This window comes from Mastomys coucha, unplaced genomic scaffold (assembly GCF_008632895.1).
Source record: "Mastomys coucha isolate ucsf_1 unplaced genomic scaffold, UCSF_Mcou_1 pScaffold1, whole genome shotgun sequence".
In the NCBI taxonomy this organism is placed as follows: Eukaryota; Metazoa; Chordata; class Mammalia; order Rodentia; family Muridae; genus Mastomys; species Mastomys coucha.
The window spans coordinates 58,334,402-58,355,548 of NW_022196891.1; the positions used below are offsets into that span (position 1 = coordinate 58,334,402).

The 21,147-nt window shown below is 37.8% G+C and overlaps 1 protein-coding gene across 2 annotated transcripts in view; it reads left to right on the forward strand.

The window, feature by feature from the left end:
- Window positions 1-21,147, forward strand: part of Rc3h1 (ring finger and CCCH-type domains 1) — a 64,576-nt gene that overhangs the window by 19,935 nt on the left and 23,494 nt on the right. For both annotated transcript variants that reach the window (XM_031386786.1, XM_031386777.1), the window contains exons 2-6: window positions 3,305-3,688; window positions 11,484-11,604; window positions 13,225-13,464; window positions 14,053-14,228; window positions 19,098-19,298. In XM_031386786.1, the coding sequence (XP_031242646.1) occupies window positions 3,458-3,688; window positions 11,484-11,604; window positions 13,225-13,464; window positions 14,053-14,228; window positions 19,098-19,298 (969 nt within the window). In that variant the 5' untranslated portion in view covers window positions 3,305-3,457. The remainder of the gene's footprint in view (window positions 1-3,304; window positions 3,689-11,483; window positions 11,605-13,224; window positions 13,465-14,052; window positions 14,229-19,097; window positions 19,299-21,147) is intronic.

Below are 21,147 nucleotides of genomic sequence, written 5' to 3' on the forward strand. Positions count from 1 at the left end.
GGCAAGAGAACAACTTGTAGAAATTTTCTTCTTCCACTGTGTGGGTTCTGGGGGCTGAATTCAGGTTCCCAAATCTTGGTAGCAAGCACCAGTACTTACTGAACCATCTCACCAGCCTTGTGTCATCTTTTAGCCTTGTTGTCTACTATTGTTGCAGGATATCTGATCACATTGTGAACCCCAAGAATGTGTTATTTGCTGAAAATACTTGTTTCTAGTTGTGTGGCACGGCCCTTAAGACACATTTAATCCCTTTGCCTGGAATATAGACACTCCCTTAGTATACACCTTTAATCCCCCCAAAATGAAGGTAAAGTTAGTTTGTAGAAAGAAGCACCCATATTTGAAAGCGATGTCTGATTGAGTAGCAGACAAAGTGATGAATCCGAAAGATTTGACAGAAATAGGATCTGCCTAAGAGAGAAAAGGGAAGCTACTTAAGAGAAAGCAGTGCAGAGGGGCAGGGTGGAATTTTTACCAGGACAGCTGTACAGAGACAGGTTGAAGAGAGAACAAGCTAGAAATAAAAAGGAATCAGAGTAGAACAAATGGCCAAAATTACTATGATGCCAAGCAGAGCAATCCAGGAGAAACCAGATTGAATCAATCAGCTTGGAGAGGAATTTGATCCAGAACAGCTGAGTTGAACCAGCTAGATAGAGTTCAGAAAGAACTAGGGAAGGGATAAGCTTTTACAGTATTAAATCTCAGAGGCTGGAAACATTCTAGGCCTAGATAAGATTATACAGTCGCCAGGCAGTGGTGGCACAAGCCTTTGATCTCAGCACTTGGGAGGCAGAAGCAGGCAGTTTTCTGAGTTCAAGGACAGCCAGGGCTACACAGAGAAAAAAAACAACAACAACAACAAAAAAAAACCAAAATACCCAAAAACAACAACAAAAATGATTACACAGAGTCTAGAAACTTCCAGGACTAGGCTCAGGTTAGCAGCTACAGTAAGCCTCTGAGACTACAATACAGGAAAATAAAGGATACTTTCATACTACTGTATTTTGGTCCTTTTTTTTTTTCCTGTTTTTTTTTACTTATTTTATAATCTATTTAGTCTTAGAAATCAGAAATCTGTGGTTATGCATTTTCCTTAACCTAAATTTTAGGAATTGTTTTTATCATATCTCTTAACTTTCATTATAAATATTTCTACTTTAGTATACAATATCCCACACTTCCTTTTCTGAATTTAGAATAGTTCCATCTTATACTTGTGCCATCCATGTATAGATGTATAGATGTGCTATAATTTGTAGCCATCAGTTTAACTTTGTGATTGTTGTTTAGATCTGTAGCAGAAGGAGGCCCGTAAATATGTGATTTAGCTTGCTTGCCACTGTAATCATTAGCACTGGATATAGCAAAGAATAAAAGAGCTAAAATAAAAATGCCTCTTTTAAACAAGGAAAATAAAGAAAGACCAGGTCTCCTTATATAATCCTGGCTGGCCTCAAGCTTAGAGAGATCAACCTACCTCTGCCTGTCCAGTGCTGAGATTAAAGATGTTAGCCTCCTTGCCAATATCTTTCTATCCTATCCACCCCAACACTTCCTCCTACTTTCCACTTCCCCAACACATCTCCCCTCCTTCTTTACATCCTGTTTTTTTTCTTTCTTAAAAAAAAAAAAAAGTCAAGTTAGTGCTTTCCCACATGCATATGGGTGTGGGGCCATCCATCCACAGGAGCATGGACAACCTAATAGAGGCCATGCTCTCAGAGAAAAATGACTCCCCCTCCCCTACCCTCACAGCCATCATTCGCACTTGCCAATAATGATAGAGGCACAGGAGCCCTTCTTCCATCCATGCTGCATTGTTGACTGGCTTGTTCTGATGGTCTTGTACAGGTAACTCTAGCTGCTGTGAGCTCATGAGTGCAGTACCCGTGCTGTGTCCAGAAGACAGTGTTTTACAGTACTCCCCTCTACCCTCTGGCTCGTAGGTTCTTTCCACTTCTTCTGCAGTGTACCTTAAGGAGTTGATATAAATATTTTACTTAGTGTTGCACCTGATAGTCATTTATTTTGTCTAGCTATACTTTCTGAGGAAAAAAAGAACTGATTTAGCTAAGAGACAGAAGAATTATAAATAACAGCATATAAAATTATTTCTCTACAATTAATTTATTGTATATCTATATGCATAAAGAAACAATGGGAAATAATGAGGTATTCTATAGATTTAGAGTGATAATGTGAATTGGAGAGACAAGTAATTGGGTAAGAGGGAGATTATTTTACTGTAAACATTTTAAAAACATTTTGACTGGATTGTTACCTGGAAAATTTTTGTAAGAGTATTGAGGGGTGGTGGTATTAACACATTGGTGGCATACTTGCCTAGCATACACAGGTCCTAGGTTCTATCTCCAATACCATACACAGAAAAACTGTTTGTTGTTGGGTTAGGACTTGTTACTGCCAGAATAGTTACTTTAAGACCATCCCTGCGGGGCTGGTGAGATGGCTCAGCGGGTAAGAGCACTGACTGCTCTTCCAAAGGTCCTGAGTTTAAATCCCAGCAACCACATGGTGGCTCACAACCATCTGTAATGAGATCTGACACCCTCTTCTAGTGTGTCTGAAGACAGCTATAGTGTACTTACATATGATAAATAAATACAAATCCTTAAAAAAATGACTAATAGCCTTAAAAAAGGAAAAAAAAAGACCATCCTGGATTACATACTGTGGTGGAGGAGGGAAGATTAAGAGAGTATTAAATTAGAACTTAAGCCTGATAGTTCTATTTGCTAACACGGAATAGCTATGAGGTTTATAACTTTCAGAGACTATAGACTGGGGTGCTATATCTCCAACTTGATCTGTTATATAGCTTTTGAATGAAGTTACAAGTGAAGCTTCCTGTCTCTTTAATCTCTGTGTCTGTGATGGTAAGGATAAGATGGTAAGAGATTAAGATTTGAGCTAGACTTTCTTGCTTAATCTCTGCCTTAACTAATTGTGTGTGTGTGTGTGTGTGTGTGTGTGTGTCTGTCTGTCTGTCTGTCTGTCTGTCTTTAAGAGAATGGAGTCCTAATTCCAACTTATTACAGACTTTAAGGGTCATACCTTTAGACAAGCTAATTCATCCTTCTGGGAAATATGTCCTTTAAAATAGAAGATGGAAATGTCTTATCATAGCTTTGAGTTTATAAAAATGTATAAAAATAGAATGTTGTAACATTAAAGTGATATGGAAGGTTGTAGAGTTATGATTGGACTTATTTCAATAGTTTAATTGAAATTAAAAACAGATTATTCTAATTTTTTTCCTACCTCTGTTTTCCAGGTTATATTTCACACTATGTGCTGACTGTATCTACAGAAGATATTTAAAAAAAAAAGATAAACTTTTTTCCAAGATTTTGATTCCAGTGGAATCTTTGCTTTAGATTTTTTTTTGTGTGTGTGTGCGTGTTAGTGAATTGTAACTCCAGAAGCAATGCCTGTACAAGCTCCACAATGGACGGATTTCCTTTCCTGCCCAATTTGCACTCAGACTTTCGACGAAACAATTCGAAAGCCCATCAGTTTGGGCTGTGGCCATACTGTCTGCAAAATGTGCCTGAATAAACTCCACCGTAAGGCTTGCCCATTTGACCAGACCACTATCAATACAGACATCGAGCTTCTTCCTGTGAACTCAGCATTACTGCAGCTGGTTGGTGCTCAGGTAATATAGTAACTTCATACTGGTTGTTGTCTTTAATTGACTATTTTTAGTTATATGTGTCTTTGTGTGGACATGCTTATTTTAATGTAGATACAGATGGTTGCATATAGCAATATTTATAAATATGTATATACTCGGATTAATATATTTGCATATTTCCTTGCCTCACTAGCCAAGATAATCTTAAGGACATCATAGTCCCAATAGCAGCGTACATGCCTTTTATTTAGATACTGGTTTCTAATACAAAGTTCCAGAAAAGGGGACCAGAACCCTTGAGGGGGATGGTCAAGTCAAAGACTAGGACAGCAAGTCTTAAAATTAACATGGAGTGTCTTGTGCAAGTATTCTAACAAGTGGGGCTATGTCAAAAGCATACTAGAGCTGGCTGGAAGAGCTCCCAGTGGCCAGAGCTGGAAGAGTTTGAGCAAAATAAGTAGGTATGTATTTAATTATAACAGTAGGAAAAAAAGTCAAAGGCTCTATGAAGATAAAATGGAAATGGAGAACAATAACACAAAGATATAGCTATAGTTTTTAAGTTTTCATAGTTCTATTTTATTTCTTACACCTCTGATTTTACTTCATTTAGGAAATTTAAGTCATTGTCCTAGAGCCCTTGATGTTTATTGAAGCCGGGTCTCTTCTAAGTTTGAGTCAGTTTTCACAGTATATAAAGAAAGACGAAGAGCACTGTTTTATCTGAGGGGAGTAGTTACTTACTGATTTTTTTTCCTTTCTTGGCTTTTAAAAGGCTTTATTTTCACTGGATGCTTGGTGTGTGCCTTTATTAATAGCACTGGGTAGAAAACAGGCAGGCAAATCGCTTGAGTTTGAGGCCAGCAGTGTTACAATAGTGAGACCTTGTCTCAAAAAGAAAGGAAAGAAAGGAAAAAAAAAAACCAGCATTTTTTTTTTCCTGTAACTGTGTGCCCCATGTGTCCAGGTACCCTTGGAAGCCAGAAGAGGGCATTGGATCCCCTGAAATTAGAGTTACAGGAGGTTGTGAGCTACCTGATATGAGTGCAGGGGAATTGAGGTTGTGTCTTCCAGAAGAGCAAGCAAGTGCTCTTAACTGCTGAGCCATCTCCCTACCCCTTTAATAAGTTATTAAATACATCTTAATGTATCTGGAAAGTGGATGCCCATGTAACCACCATTTTGATATAACCACAGCAACTCTTATCTTATAAGGGCTGTATAGCATGTTCACAAGTACAGTGATGTTTGAAAAACAGGGGGAGGAAACAGGAAATAAAACATGGTAAGAGATGACAAAGAAGGAGAAGAAAAAAGAAGAAAGAAGAGGAAGAAGAAGAAAAGGAGGAGGAGAAATAAGAGAAGAGGAGAAGGAAGACGAGGAAGAACAACATCAGCAACAACAACTTTTCCCAACTGCATGTACACAACTCAGGCCATGATAAAGACTCAAAAACAGACCCGCAAGGAACAGCCATAACCAATAGAATTCTAAAATTAAATTTTAAACCATGTATTTTAAATTGAAAAAAAAGAAAACTAATTATACAAGAAGGAAGAATAAATTATAGACTCTTCAGGTTTTCTTCTTCTTTTTGGGGGAGTGGGGGGGAGACAGGGTTTTTCTGTGTAGCCCTGGCTGTCCTGGAACTCACTCTGTAGACTAGGCTGGCCTCGAACTCAGAACTCAGAACTTGCCTGCCTCTGCCTCCCAAGTGCTGGGTTTAGAGGCGTGCGCTACCACCGCCTAGCCAGGTTTTCTGAAAATGTAAAATTACCCCCCAGTAAGATTTTCTATTAACTGCTCTTTTTTTTTTTTTTTTTTTTTTTTTTTTTTTTGGTTTTTTGAGACAGGGTTTCTCTGTGTAGCCCTGGCTGTCCTGGAACTCACTCTGTAGACCAGTATGGCCTCGAACTCAGAAATCCGCCTGCCTCTGCCTCCCGAGTGCTGGGATCAAAGGCGTGCGCCACCACCGCCCGGCCTACACCTCTCTTCTTACTGTTACATTTTTGTTTGTTTATTGATTGATTGTTGGGGGGGGCACATAGAGGACAGAGGCAAAGAATGGCTTTCTCTTGCCACCATGCAGGTCCTAGAAATTGTGCTCTGGTCAGACTTGGTGGGTGGAAAGCACTTTCAACCTTTAGTCCATCTCAATGGCCCATCTTAGATTATATCTTTGAACTTTATCATTGAAAGTGATATCATCTGAAAAAATATATAATCTCTAAATTCATCACTTGTTCATTTAAGTACCACATGTGTTCATTTCTGCAATTGAAGAGTGGTTTTGATGGATAACCTACACCTAATACACATAAATATGTTAAAGAAATCCAGCAAATGCTGTCTCAGCCAGGTGAACTGGATTAATGACAACAAATAATTCATATTGATAGCATGCTATGATGAAAAGGGCAATTTTTTCTCTCTGGACTTACTGCCAGAAATATCTAACTCCAGCCTCCTTGTGAGAAAAATGAGACCCCCCCCATCAAAAGTTAGTATACAACACACATCCTCAGTACTCCTTAAAACCGCCAATCATCAAAACAGAGGAAGAACCTTATAAAGAGTGATACACAAGTCAAGTATTCTGGATGAGCTTCTGGAACACAGGAAGGCTGCTAGGCAAAAGTAAGGCAGTCTGAGTAAAATCAGAACTTTTTGCTATAATGAGCTAATTATCATTATAGCCATATTTACATATTAATATCCATAAATGTATCCTATCAAGAGGACATTATAATGAGAATGAGGAATAGAGTGATAGGAATTCTCTGGACTGTCTTTGTCATTTTTCTGTAAATTTAAAGTGCTTCTATAAAACTTTTGTTTGTTTTGTTTTGTTTTTAACCAGGAAAAAATTATTAATCTTACTGCTAATCAGGAAAACAAAGGTTTAGATAACAGCAGGGTTCGATTTTGTTTCTGTTTTTGCTCTTTTTAGCTCTTCCCATAAACCAGTGTCTGAATGGTGGTGGCCCTAGGTGGACATGCCAGGCTCTTGCATGTGCTAGGGAGAATGCAAACTGTCAGGCTCTGGAAAATATAAAATGGAAAATGCACACAACCCTGTAACTATAGTGGCTGAACTTAAGTTATCAAATCCAGATGGTTTTAATGCATACATAGAAGGGGGACCTGCAGAGGAATGTCACTACAATCTCTAAAAGCAAAAGTTAAAAATAGCCCAAACAAAACTGATTCACTGTGTAGTCTATACCACAGTTATTAGACATTTACAGAAGTTTTGTAAATACTCACACATATTTAAAAACAAAGATATATTGCAAAAACAAAGATTTTTTTTTCTTAAAACAGGATCTTATGTATCCTAAGCCGGTCTCAAACTGACTGTGTAACTGAGAATGACCTTGAACTCCTGATCCTCTTGCCTTTACCTCTTGGTTATAGGCATGTGCCACCATACCTGGTTTATGAGGTACTAAGGATTAAATCCATGTCTTTGTGCATATGAAGAAAATACTCTATCAACTGAGCTTTCCTAGCCCTCAGATCAATTTTAATAGCCAGTAACAATTTGGGAGGCAGAGTCTTTATGTTTGAAGCTAGCATGGTCTACATTGTTCCAAAACAACCAGAATTACATAGTAAAACTTGTCTCCAAAACAAACAGAACTAAAAATTCCAGTGACAAAGTCTAGCATACAAGTAATTTCTATAAATTAACACACACATGATTGCATATTCAAGGTTATGTTAATATCTGTACAGGAAATGGGAAGAATCAGGGGAACTCACAGTATCACCTCAAGAAGGCACTTAGCAAGAAACATAGACAAAATGACATCCTTCCCACCAAAGCCACTGAATCTTTTATACCAAAATATCTTAGGTTCATACTGATAATGTTTCCATTAGAGTGTCCTCTCACAGCTTCAACCTCCTCTAAAAATACCTTTCTAGGTGTAAATGTTGTAACTCAAACTACTAAATCTTGACTTTACCTTTATATTTAAATTAAATACATTTGAATCTGAAAACACAGGTTTTCCTTAGAAAATACTGTTTTGGATGACAGATTGAGGGTCTTTGGCTGTTCTATTTCTATGTTCAAGCTCCCTCTAGTGGCACAAAAGAATCCATACCCCTTAAAATTATTAAATTCCTTCTACTTGGTACCACACACAACACACACACACACACACACACAAGCTTCTTGAAAAACAAAGGCTTGCAGGCAGTCCATTAAATTTTACAGATTAGGGACAGGATGAATAGTAATTAAGAGTGCTTACTGTTGAACTGATTTCCCAGCTCCCACACCAGGCAGCTTTTTTACAGTCACCAGTAACCCAGCTACAAGGGGTCCAATGCCCTCATCTGGCATGCATACCCACATGCATACCCACATACATGTAAGGAAAAACAAATTTTAAGTCTTTAAAAAATGAACTTGTTCATTTATTTCAGTGTATAATGCTTTGTTTGCAAGTTCTTTAGTTTTAAAAGTTTAAATTGCATACAGTTTAATAAAAAAAACTTAGCTTTGATATTGTCTACAATTTCAAGTATTTTCAGCTTTGCTTTGGCCAACTGCATGCCTCAGTTTGAGTATTCTGCATTCTATTTCATCGGTGAGTGTAATCTATTCATCCTGTATGCCATCTGTAAGGTTAGGTTGGGGCTGGGCAATGGTGGCACATGCATTTAATCCTGGCACTTGGAAGGCAGAGGCAGGCGGATTTCTGAGTTTGAGGCCAGCCTCGTCTACAGAGTGAGTTCCAGGACAGCCAAGGCTATACAGAGAAACACTGTCTCGAAAAACCAAAAAAAAAAAAAAAGAAAAGAAGATTAGGTTGGGTTGTCAAAGGATTAAGTGCATCATCTACACTTAGTCTGTCTTAAAACATTTGTTTTTTCCTCTTTTGGGGGATGGGGTAGGGTATTGTTTTGAGACAGGGTTTCTCTGCATAGTCTTGGCTGTCCTAGAACTCACTCTGTAGACCAAGCTGGCTTCTAACTCAAGAGATCCTACTGCTTTTGCCTCTCAACTGCTGGAATTAAAAGCGTGTGGTACCACTGCCCAGTTCGAACATTTCTTCTATACATACATACTTTTATTATTAGTTAAACAGGGCTGGAGAGATGGCTTGGTGGTTAAGAAAATTTGCTACTCCTGCAGAGGACCCAGATTCAGTTCTGAGCACTTATATAAGTCACTCAGAACTTTCTACAACTGTATTTCCTGGAAGTCCAACACCAGCATCTGGCCTCTTTGGACACTAGATATGCTCAGAGTGCACTTCCTTACATGGAGGCAAAACACTCATACAGATAAAATACATCAGTCTGTGTTGGAGAGATGGCTCTTTAGAAATTTAAGCATATATGTAAGTGGCTACAGATTCTAGAAGAGAATGCACAATAACCCCCCAGCCTCCTGCACGCAGTTTACATGCTTAGTATTAGCTGTTAAGTATTTTTTAAAGATTTATTTTATTTATATGAGTACACTGTAGCTGTCTTCAGACACACCAGAAAAGGATATCAAATCCCATTACAGATGGTTGTGAGCCACCATGTGGTTGCTGGAAATTGATCTCAGGACATTTGGAAGAGCAGTCGGTGCTCTTAACCGCTGAGACATCTCTCCAGTCCCCAGCTGTTAAATGTTTATTCTTTAGCAGTCTTTCAGAAGATGGGGTTGGGGTGGGGTGTATATTGAGTAGATGAGAACAGAGTAAGTTCTTTGCATCAACTCTGAACCAAAATAGCAAATTAAATAATGGTAAATGTACAAGAAAAATTATTATTGATAACATAAAATGTAAAAGTTCTGGACTAAGTAATCACAAGTCTAATGGGAAACTGTTTAAGTACTAGAAAATATTTTTTATATGACATAAAGTTGAAAATGCTGAGCTTTTGGTTCTTTAGAATCATAGTTGAGTGAGTGGCAGGTGTGACTAATGTGTGGCTCCTACCCTCGACTGGACTTGCCCTCTGATCCACACAGGAAAGCCCAGAATGGTGCAGAAAGCCTTTGCCACCAAGGACAGAAGCACAGCAAAATTGCACAGATAGAACAGAGGAAACCTTTCCATGAAACATGACTGTCTTCTCTAATTCCACTCATGACTAAAACTTGGTTTCTTCTTCATATACCTCTGGCTGTTGCCATAATTCCATAACAACTTTTTTCTTAACTATTGATTGCACTTACTAGCCTTGGTGGCATACATTCCTTTGGTCCTAGCACTATGTGAATTTATGACAGAGCAACCTTAGTCTTCTAGGAAATTAAAATATAAACCAAACTGAGGTGGCAGGTGAGAGCAAATGGCAGAAAAGAGAGTGTTGAGGGGAGGGTAAGCAGATTTTTTTTGTGTGTGTTTCAAGATAGGGTCTGTATAGCCTGGGTTGCCCTGGAACTTGCTATATAGACTAGGCTGGCCTTGAACTCGGATGTCTGCCTACCTCTGCCTCCTGAGTGTGCTGGGATTAAAGCTATGTGCCATTACACTGACTGAGAGAATATAAGAGAAAATATTTTAAATATTTTCATCACAGAGTATCTGAAATGATAATATTCTTAGCCTAGTTTAATTATTGCAAATTATAAGCTTAAATCATCAGGGAATCACACTGTACTTAATAAATATTTATGGCCAGCACTAATAAAACATTTCATTAATTTTGAAAAAAATCTACATTGAGGTACTACTTTTCTACCCAATGCCATGGTTCTGTAAGAAAGAGAAAGCAGGGCACGGTGGCATATTCCTGTAATCCAAGCATGTGAGAGGCTGAGGCTCAAGCATCCTTGTGAATTCATGAGTTGTTTAGACCCTACCTCAAAATCAAAAAATGAGTGATATGTGATAAGTATATTAAATGGTATGTTAAGCAGGTTACCTGTTAGAGACCACATAAGTACAATGAGTTATATTCAAATAATGAAATCATAATTAGCAATAAAAATAAATGAAATATTGAGGACTGAGGAAATAGCTCAACTGGTCATGCATTTTCCTTACAAGTATGGAATCTTTAATCCCCAGAATCCAGATAGAAGTGGGTAAGGAAGCTAGAGATATGACCCAGTGATTAAAAGCACTAACTGAGCTGCAGAAGACCCAGGTTCTAGTTCCAGCACCTACATGGCAGCTCACAACCTTCTGTAACTCACACGTGTGGTACATAGTAATATGTGCAGGCAAAACACCAATTCATATTAAATAAATATTATAAAAAGATGTATGTTGGCACACTTATGGTGTCATGGGATCTCCAAGATCCTAGGTCAGGTAAGCTAGCCTAGCCTACTTTAGGTATATGAGAAACAATCACTGAGGTTTTTCCTCTAGTTTCTGAACATATCCACTAAAAAGAAAGAAAAAAGTATGGGTACATCCCACACTTTTAATCCCTATCCTTCAAATGTGAACAGCCAGCTTGGTCTACATAGTAAGTTCCAGATCATCCAGGCCTGCACAGTTGAGAGAGACTCTGTCTCTGGGCAGTAAAAGGTATGAGGTTCTTTTGGGGGGTAAGGAAAAATTTCAGTTTAGTTGCTATTGTTATTCAATTATAAATTTACTAGTACTCTAAATCATTGAATTGTATATGCAATCCTGCTACAATGTAGTATTTGAATTCTCTTGATGAGGCTTTTATGGAAATAATAATGGATAAAAATTAAAAAATTTGAAAGTAAAAATTTGAAAGCATTTAGCAAATTTAGTAGTTTTAATGTTGTAAGCACCCGAACTATCTGTGGATAAATTGTACTCAGCAAACGTTTAATATAAATTAATGGAACATTCAAAACTTTCTTTTGTTCTCCAGATCCCTGAGCAGCAGCCCATTACTTTGTGTAGTGGGGTTGAAGATACAAAGCACTATGAGGAAGCCAAGAAATGTGTAGAAGAATTAGCATTGTACCTGAAACCACTCAGCAGTGCGAGAGGTAAGTGTAATTATAGAACCCATGCTAAACAAACAACTGTTTGTTCATTTGGTTGTTTTTTGAGACAGGATTTCACTATGTATTTCTTGTTGACCCAGAACTCTATGTAGACCAGACTGTCCACATTCACAGAGATCTACCTGCCTCTTCTTTCAAGTGCTAGAGTTAAAAGTGTGCCCCATCATACTTGGCCAAATATCTGTTACAGATACTTCTATTACCACAATAATTGAACTACAAATGAATACAAATGTATGAAACCTTTTCTTTCTCTGTCTCTTCGCTTTCTTACTCCCTCCTCTCTTCCATTTCTATGTTTTCCCCTACTTAGTTTTCAGTGCTAGACAAGCGTTTTACTACTGAACTATCTATACAGCTGGTCCTAATGAATGCTAATAAAATGTATTCATTATAAGCCAAACCTACTTCACGCTAGATAATACTATAAACCATGCATGTAAAGTAGTACTAAATCCAGAGTTTGCGTGATGTTGGAAATATGAATGGCTATAGAAATACTTACAACATGAGTTAGAAGGGCTTTTTTTTTTTAAGATTTGTTTTATTTATTTTATGTGTATGAGTACACTGTAGCTGTACAGATGGCCGTGAGCCACCATGTGTGTGGCTGCTGGGAATTGAATTCAGGACCTCTGCCAGCCCTGCATAATTTGCTGCAACTGTCTTCAGACGCACCAGAAGAGGGGCATCCAATCTCATTACGGGTGGTTGTGAGCCACCATGTGGTTGCTGGGATCCGAACTCAGGACCTTCGGAAGAGCAGTCAGCTCTTACCGGCTGAGCCATCTCGCCAGCCCGCTTTTCATTTTTTTGACAGCTTTGGTTTTGTGTTTGTTATTTTCCTTTGAAGACAGGGTCTTATTTAGCCCAAGTTGGCTTTATAGTTGCTTTATGGCCAAGGATAGCTTTGAACTTCTGGTCATCCTGTCTCTATCTCCCAAGGGCTAAGATTACTCGTTTGGGGGTGCTGTGAATCAAGCCCAGGGGTTATGTATTCTAGCAGCTATATCCCCAGTTTTTATTTGATGAACTCTGATTCTTTGTCTAGTTTTAGGTTGTATTTGTAGAAAACGATAAGAAAATGGAAGTTGTCGTTACCTTCCAGAAAGGGCCTGCTATTGACTATTAGTAAGATATACCAGTAATAATGTACCAGCACTATTAGAACAACAGTATTTCAGTCATGGATTAATAGCTGTTTTCTGTCAGTTTTTCTTCTATGATTAAAATGAATAATAGTGTCTGAATGCCATAATGAGTGATACCTGTCTACATACATTTGCTTTACTTTTTAGATGTTACAGTTATATGGTTTTATTTACTTAATTACTTGTTTATTTTGATGTTTTGAGACAAGGTTTCTCTGTATAGCTCTGGTTGCAATGGAACTCACTCTGTAGACCAGGCTGACCTCAAACTCAGATCTACCTACCCTTGCCTCTCAAGGTGTAGATATCCAGACTGTTGGTTTATTGTTTACTTTAAATACACTAATAAGACTGAGAACTAGCCCACAAATGAGCCGCTCCAGAGGAAGTGCTCCTGGATCATAAAATTGCACTGGAAACCTAGAAACAGCTTTCTTGTTCTCTTCTCCAGGTGTGGGTCTGAATAGCACTACTCAGAGTGTTCTGAGTCGCCCAATGCAGAGGAAACTTGTGACTCTGGTCCATTGCCAGCTAGTGGAAGAAGAAGGCAGGATCCGTGCTATGAGGGCTGCTCGATCTTTAGGTGAACGCACAGTTACAGAGCTCATTCTCCAACACCAGAATCCTCAGCAACTCTCCTCTAATCTCTGGGCAGCAGTCAGAGCTAGGGGCTGCCAGTTCCTTGGACCAGGTATGCAATTAGAGTTTGTTGGCTGCTTTGGTGGCTTATTTACCCTACTAGGTACTCTAAAAGAACAGAGTAAAAAGCCTTAAGAAATGTACGAATCCTCATCTTCTGTTCAATTCTGTTTCAAGCATTGTTCTACTTGATAATGCTGGCTTGATACTTTTTTAGAGAATTCACAGACTTTTGATAACAAAAGTTTATTCATTTTATTAGTCATTAAAAATGTCTTTCTTTGTATTAATCACTTATCTACTTAATATAATATGACAGAATTGACCACAAATGTGGCTTTAAGATATAGTTGTAACTATGTTATATTGTTTGGGGGTTTTGTTGTTATTGTTGGTTTGGTTTTGGTTTGTTTGTCTGTCTGTTTTTGAAACAGGGTTTTGTTGTGTAGCCCTGGCTATCCTGGAATTCAATCTGTACATCAGGCTGGCCTCTAGTTCAGAGTACCGGGATTAAAGATGTGCACTACCATGCCCGGTTCATTATATTGTTTGTTAATAGCATGGTATTATGTTGCCCTTCAGATAATGGATTTAGGTCATCTTTGTTTACGATACATTTTGATTGTACCATTTTTCCTAGCAATGCAGGAGGAAGCTCTGAAACTGGTCTTGCTGGCCTTGGAAGATGGTTCTGCATTGTCACGGAAAGTGTTGGTTCTCTTTGTGGTGCAAAGACTGGAGCCACGTTTTCCTCAAGCCTCTAAAACCAGCATTGGGCATGTTGTTCAGCTCCTCTACAGAGCCTCCTGCTTCAAGGTATGAACCTAAACTCTAGTTCAGCTTGAAACATTGCCATGTCTCCAAACTTAAGCATTAAATTTGGACTTTAATAAAATTGCTTGTACTTTTCAGAAAATACCAGCATTTTTTCCTTCTTAAAGAAGGTAGGGTGTATATGCTCTAGTTACATCCTGGGTTCGGTTTGTTCGGTTTTGTTTTTGGCCTGTCTGTTTGCACTGGTAGGGATTGAACCCAGAGCCTTGCACATGTTAGACAAGTACTTTATTGCTGAAATATAGTCTCACCCCTTAAATTTACATCAAGAGATTAGTCATCTTGCTATTCCCTCTGTCTTAGTTAGGATTTCTACTTAGTTAGGGTTTCTATTACTGTGATAAAAAGCAGTTTGGGGAAGAGTTTATTTTGCGTACACCATGTTCATGCCACAGTCCGTCATTGGCAGAATTCAAGACAGGAATTGAAGCACTCCATAGAAGAGTGCAGCTTACTCAGCTGCTGTCTTAGCACCATGACCACCAGCCCAGGGGTGACACAGTCCACAATGGGCTGGGTCCTCCCACATCAGTTATTGATCAAGAGAATATATCACAGGCATGCTTACACACCAGTCTAGTGGAAGCATTTTCACACAAAACTAGCCAACATACTCACCAAGACTGTAAGCAAAATTAGTCCAGAGTCACTGAAGCAGTAATAAAGTTTTTAAGAGTTTGTTCCTTATGTAATTGTACAGTCCAAGATACCAATTCACCATCTGGCTTCAATCTAAATGATAATGCTGGACATATCCTCTCATATTCTAGATTAAATCTGCACTGCCTCAAACTTTGATACCCATCAGATGTCACTTACTCTTCATCCTGCTTTATTTTCCTGTCTTCTTAAAATTTTCTTCTTCTGATATATCCTGTAACCAATACTTCCATTCCTGAAATCACTATAATTCTTCAACTGATACTGTACTGAAAAAGGGTTTCAGTTTTTTGTATTACCTTGTAACCAAAATTACTCTCTCTGGTTTTGATTTTTTCTAAATAGAGTATTTCACATTTATTGTAATGGTTAAAAAGAATAAAGTAATTCTTCATTGAATATATTTTAGAATATTCAGAATGTTTGTATGCTTTCCACGTTATATGTTCTCTACTAACAGAAACAGATACAAATTATAAGAAACTTTCCTAGAGTCCTTTCCTGGTGTGTGATGCCCTAAGTGATTTCCTAGTATCACAGTCAACAGATAAAGCAGAAGCGAGTTTTGAAACTTTGTTGGTTTGTTTTTTTTTTTTTTTGGAACTTTGTTGCTGTTGTTATTTGAGACAGACTCACTATGTAGTTTGGCTGGTCTAGATAACAATCTTTCTGCCTCAGTTATAGTTGTATGCCACAGTGTCTAGGTATAAAAATTTTTTACTAACTTTTATAATAAATTATTATTTTATAAAATTTGATTTATTTTGTGTAATGTAGGGGATCAGTGGTAGATGAGTATGCATGTGTCACTGTGTGCATATGGAGGTAAGGGACAGTAGATGAGTATGTATGTGTCACTGTGTGCACATGGAGGTAAGGGACAGTAGATGAGTATGCATGTGTCACTGTGTGCATATGGAGGTAAGGGACAGTAGATGAGTATGCATGTGTCACTGTGTGCATATGGAGGTAAGGGACAGCTTGTGTGCCGTTCTCTCCTTTCACCATACAGACCCCAGGAACTGAACTTGAGTCAACCAGGTTTGGCAACAGGTACTTTTACCCCCTGACTCATTGACGGCTCTAGAAAAAAATTTAAATCCTTGTGTTATTTAAGTAATTCATTAATTATTTTGTTTAGTTATTACTTTATGTATATATGTAATTATATGCTATGTGTGTGTCATATTCTCTGAAGCTGAATATGTAAGCCACCTGACAAGGAGGCTGGGAACCTAATTTGGGTTCTCTGAAAGACTAGCAACTGCTCTTAAGCTCTGAGCCATCTCTCAAGCCTCTAACCAACTCTGTGTGTGTGTGCGTGTGTGTGTGTGTGTATGTGTGTGTGTAGGCATATCTGTGCCATGGCACACATAGCAGATACAACACAATTTTGTAGGCTTGGTTTTCTCATTCCACTTTTATTTGGGTTTTGGGGATTGAATTTGGGTTGCCAGACTTAAGCAGCACGTGCCTTTATCTGCTGAGACATCTGGCTGGCCTATTTGACCTCTTTCAATACACTATACAGCTCCAGTATTTTTGATGTGATATCTCTTAAAATTTCTTGGTTTTTAGAGTAGTGAAGGTGTTGGGAATATAGCTCAGTGATGGAGTGCTTATAATGTATCCAAAGCTCTGGGTTCAATCCACAGCATCTACAACTCAAAATAATACAATATTCTAGAAGCCAATGTATCATGTAGAAAGCATATTCTACCTTTTAAAGAAGGCTAGCCTATGTTGAGGAAGTATTTTCATACATATACATGTTTATTTGCACTTTTAATTTATCTTGGAAAATGGCAAAGTAGTTAAGTTTTTTGTGTTTGTTCATCTGATTTCCTAATGAAAGGTTTAGTTTAGTTGGACCTGACTTTGTTATGAGGATGAAATGGTACAGTTTCTTTTCATACCCATACTTGATTGTTTCTCTGAGATTGTGTATTTCTTGCTTAATAAAATCAAGTATTGTTTTAGAAAAATAAAAAGGGATACATTTTAAAAAAAATTTTAAGTGTGAGCTATAATTTCTTAGTATACTAGTGTGAGGTGTTTTTAGGTAGAAAGCTAAAAGGGGAGAATTTTCTACTATAATGATATAAGTCCTTATGGGAATAAAAGGTTAACACAATACAATTGTATTTTTGACACTATGGGGAATTAACCTCTCTGCCATAACCTATACAGCTCCAACCTCCAAATATGTTTTAAAATGTCATAGGGAATTTGTGAGTCTAGGCGAGAATTATTTTAAATTTTTAAACCTTTATCCTAAATCCAGCCTGACTCAAAATATAAGTTACTGAGATCACACATACGTCAGATGTGCTACAAAATTTAAAGTGAGTTAATATGGTAATATAAATAAAGGTAGGTTGGTTTTTGGGTTTTGGTGTTTTGTTTTTTGTTTTTTTGGGTTTTATTTTGGGGGCGGTTCAAGATAGGGTTTCTCTGTGTAGCCCTAACTGTCCTGGAACTCACTATGTAGACCAGTTACTGGTTTGGTTTTTTTTTTTTTGTTGTTGTTTTTGTTTTTTTGAGACAGGGTTTCTCTGTGTAGCCCTAGCTGTCCTGGAATTCACTCTGGAGACCAGGCTGGCCTCGAACTCAGAAATCCGCCTGCCTCTGCCTCCCAAGTGCTGGGATTAAAGGTGTGCACCACCAGCGCCCAGTTTACATATTTTTTTTAAATATTTGTGTGGCATGCAGACACACATAGAAGCTGGAGTCAGCATCAGGTGTCTTCCCTGGTGGCACACTGAACCCGAGGGCTTACTGATTCAGGTAGCTGAGTACAAGCTTAAGGAGTTCAGCTTATGCCTCTTCAGTGCTCTTTTTTAGACATGGGACTAAAGCCATGTCTTGCTTCCCCACCCCCATTTAGTTGGTACTGGGGATCATGAACTCATGTAGCTCTTCATGCTTGTACAGCAAGTGCTTTACCATCCGAACCATCTCTCCATCTCCCTCCTTGTGATTCATTTTTTAAAAAGTAGGTTTTAAAAAAAGAAAACAAGCCGGGCAGTGGTGGCGCACACCTTTAATCCCAGCACTTGGGAGGCAGAAGCAGGTGGATTTCTGAGTTCAAGGTCAGGCTGGTCTAAAGAGTGAGTTCCAGGACAGCCAGGGCTACACAGAGAAACCCTGTCTTGAAAAACCAAAAAAAAAAAAAAAAAAAAAGAAAAAGAAAAAGAAAAAGAAAGAAAGAAAAAGAAAACAAAAAAACAGGGTTGATTTCGTTGTTTCTATTTGAAAGAGTTTTGTATACCTCCCTGATCTTGAACTTGTTAGATAAGGCTGGCCCTGAATTTCTGATGGTCCTGCCTCTACCTCCTGAATATTAAGATTGCAAATGAGTACTACCACATCCAGCTTTGAGTTTTATTATTAAAAGATATTATTGTTACAATTCAGCATCTCATGCTCTATACTTTTTTGGCTATGGTCTGTTTCACAAAATTCCATGAAAAAAATTAAGATAAAGTCAGTTAGTCATATTGGAAGCTCTTTAGTTATTAGTGTCAAGTAACTTAATGCTAGGCAAGCCCGTTTATGAAGAAGAAACACATACTGTTTTTTAAAATAATTATACTCATTAAATATTTTCTTAACTTTAAAAATGCCTGTATCCATGTGTATCTGTTAAATTCTATACTGTGAATTTTTTACCCATGTGTTCATTCTTTCTTTGAGATGCTGACATCTATGGCTAGGTATGATGATGTTGCATACCTTTAACTCCATCACTTAGGGTTTGGGGGCAGCAGAAACAGGCAGATCTCTGTGAGTTCCAGGCCAGCCAGTGCTATATAGTGAGAGCCCTGTCTTTTAAAAAGGCAAGATTTTGACATCTATAACAGGAGATGTTTTGCAGGCAGGGTGGTATATTTCCATTTTTATCTGCCTATTTGCTGCTAAAAGAAAGTTGTTGTTTTTATATTTATTTATTTATTTATTTTTCTGTGCTGGAGAGATGACTCGATGAAATTGAAACCCAAATAGTGAAAGAAGAGCACTCCTTCCTGGGAGTTCTTCTCTGTATATGCCTGCTGTATATGGTACACATCAAATCAAGACATACAATATAAATTGGATTTTTTTAAATCACAATTTTTTTTTGTCTGTATGTGTTTATATAAAGTATGAGGCTTTTGTCTTACTAGACTTTGTGTATATGTGTCTTTTTAGGTCACCAAACGTGATGAAGACTCTTCTTTGATGCAGCTGAAAGAAGAATTTAGAACTTATGAAGCTCTGAGGCGAGAACATGACTCCCAGATAGTGCAGATTGCTATGGAGGCTGGCTTAAGGATTGCACCAGACCAGTGGTCCTCTCTGCTCTATGGGGACCAGTCTCACAAGTCCCATATGCAGTCTATTATTGACAAGGTAGTGTCTTTATTGTCCCTTACTTCATAACTGATTTTGGATCTTGATTAATTATTATTTTGTAATTATTTTATTTAACAAATTAATATTATCATAAATAGTATATGTCAGACTTCTGTAAATGAGATTTAGTGTTTCCAGATATTATGTCATAGCTAGTCTTATCAGAATGACAGTAGCATTACAGTACTTCAATCAACCAGCGCTTTCCCATGGTCCTTGTCATCATCTCTCTTCCTTTATTGTCCAATCCAAACGGCTTTGTATTTCCTGGAACTGGAATTACAGATACTTGCAAGCTACCATGTGGGTGCTGGGAATTGAACCATATCTGGGAGAGCAGCCAGGGCTCAGAACCACTGAGCCATCTCTCCAGCCCCTAAACCTTGCTTCCAAATGCCTTTTAAATTTTATGTAGGAGTCTTTTAATGAATGATCTTTCAGATGTATATTTCGTAGCTTTATGGTTCCCACTCAGAATAATTTTACGTATACTAAATATTAACCTCCCATGATGAGTTTGATAAAATTTTCAGTAACCCTGTTTTTATTTTATCAACTGCCTGTTTTGATATAAAGACCACTATTGTAGATATCCCAAAACATGACAGTTTTTGAATAACTGATTATTAATTGAGAATTGAGAAATTAGTTTTGTTTTGTTTTCTGCTTTTTACTGTTTGTAACTCTTCCTTGAATCCCTTCATCCTAGTCACAGTTCTCTAGAATAACAGAACTTATAGAATGAATATATATGAAGGGGATTTATTAGAACCAGCTTTTTATTGTTCTCTAGAATAACAGAACATATAGAATGAATATAAACCAGCTTTTTATTGTTCTCTAGAATAATAGAACTTACAGAATATGTATATGTAAAGGGGATTTACTAGAACCAGCTCTTTATTGTGTGAGTGTATGTCTCGTTACATTTTTTTGTTATTGTTGTTTTGTTTTTTGTTTTTGTTTCTTTGTTTTTTTGTTTTTGTTTTTTTTTGGTTATTTTATTTAATTACATTTCAAATGTTGTCCCCTTTCCTGGTCTCCCCTCTGCAATTCTCATTAAGTTTTAGAAAAATACTCAACCTTCAATAATCACAAACTAAATCAGAATATTTTAAAAATATTTATTCTTCAACAAGTTCATCTTGATCATATCTACTCCAGCTGCCCTTTCTCATTTTTACTACCCTCTACTCAGAATTATACATTATTCCTACCTTCATAATCTTTTTATTTCACAGTACTCCTCCAAGTCCAATTAGTGATACCAGCATGCACATGAGCTTGAGGCCATCTACTGGAGTGTGATACCAGGGGCAGGAGCATCCCTAAAGAACAATAACCCTTTCTTCTCTGGCAGCCATCAACTGCCAGTAACCTCTCAGTTAGGGTGGACCCTCAAGGTCTGTCTCTTGTGAGCTGGAGTGATGACTAGCTTAGTCTCATGCAGGTAACCATAGCTGCTAGGAGTTCAGGAGGACAACTGTGTTATGTCTAGAGGACAGTTCACAGCACTTCTTCCCATCCTTCAGCTTTTATACTCTTTTTGTTTTGTTTTGTTTTTTTTGAGACAAGGTTTCTCTGTGTAGCCCTGGCTATCCTGGAACTCACTCTGTACCAGGCTGGCCTCCAACTCAAAGATCCATCTGCCTCTGCCTCCCAAGTGCTGGGATTAAAGGTGCACACCACCACTGCCTGGCCCAACTTTTACATTCTTTATATACCTTCTTTGTATTCTTTGGTGGTGGGAGTGGTGGTGTGATAAAGGTATCCCTATTTAGGTCTGAATATTCAACAGTCATTTATTTTCAAAACTTTGACTAGTTATAAGTCTATAACTGCTATC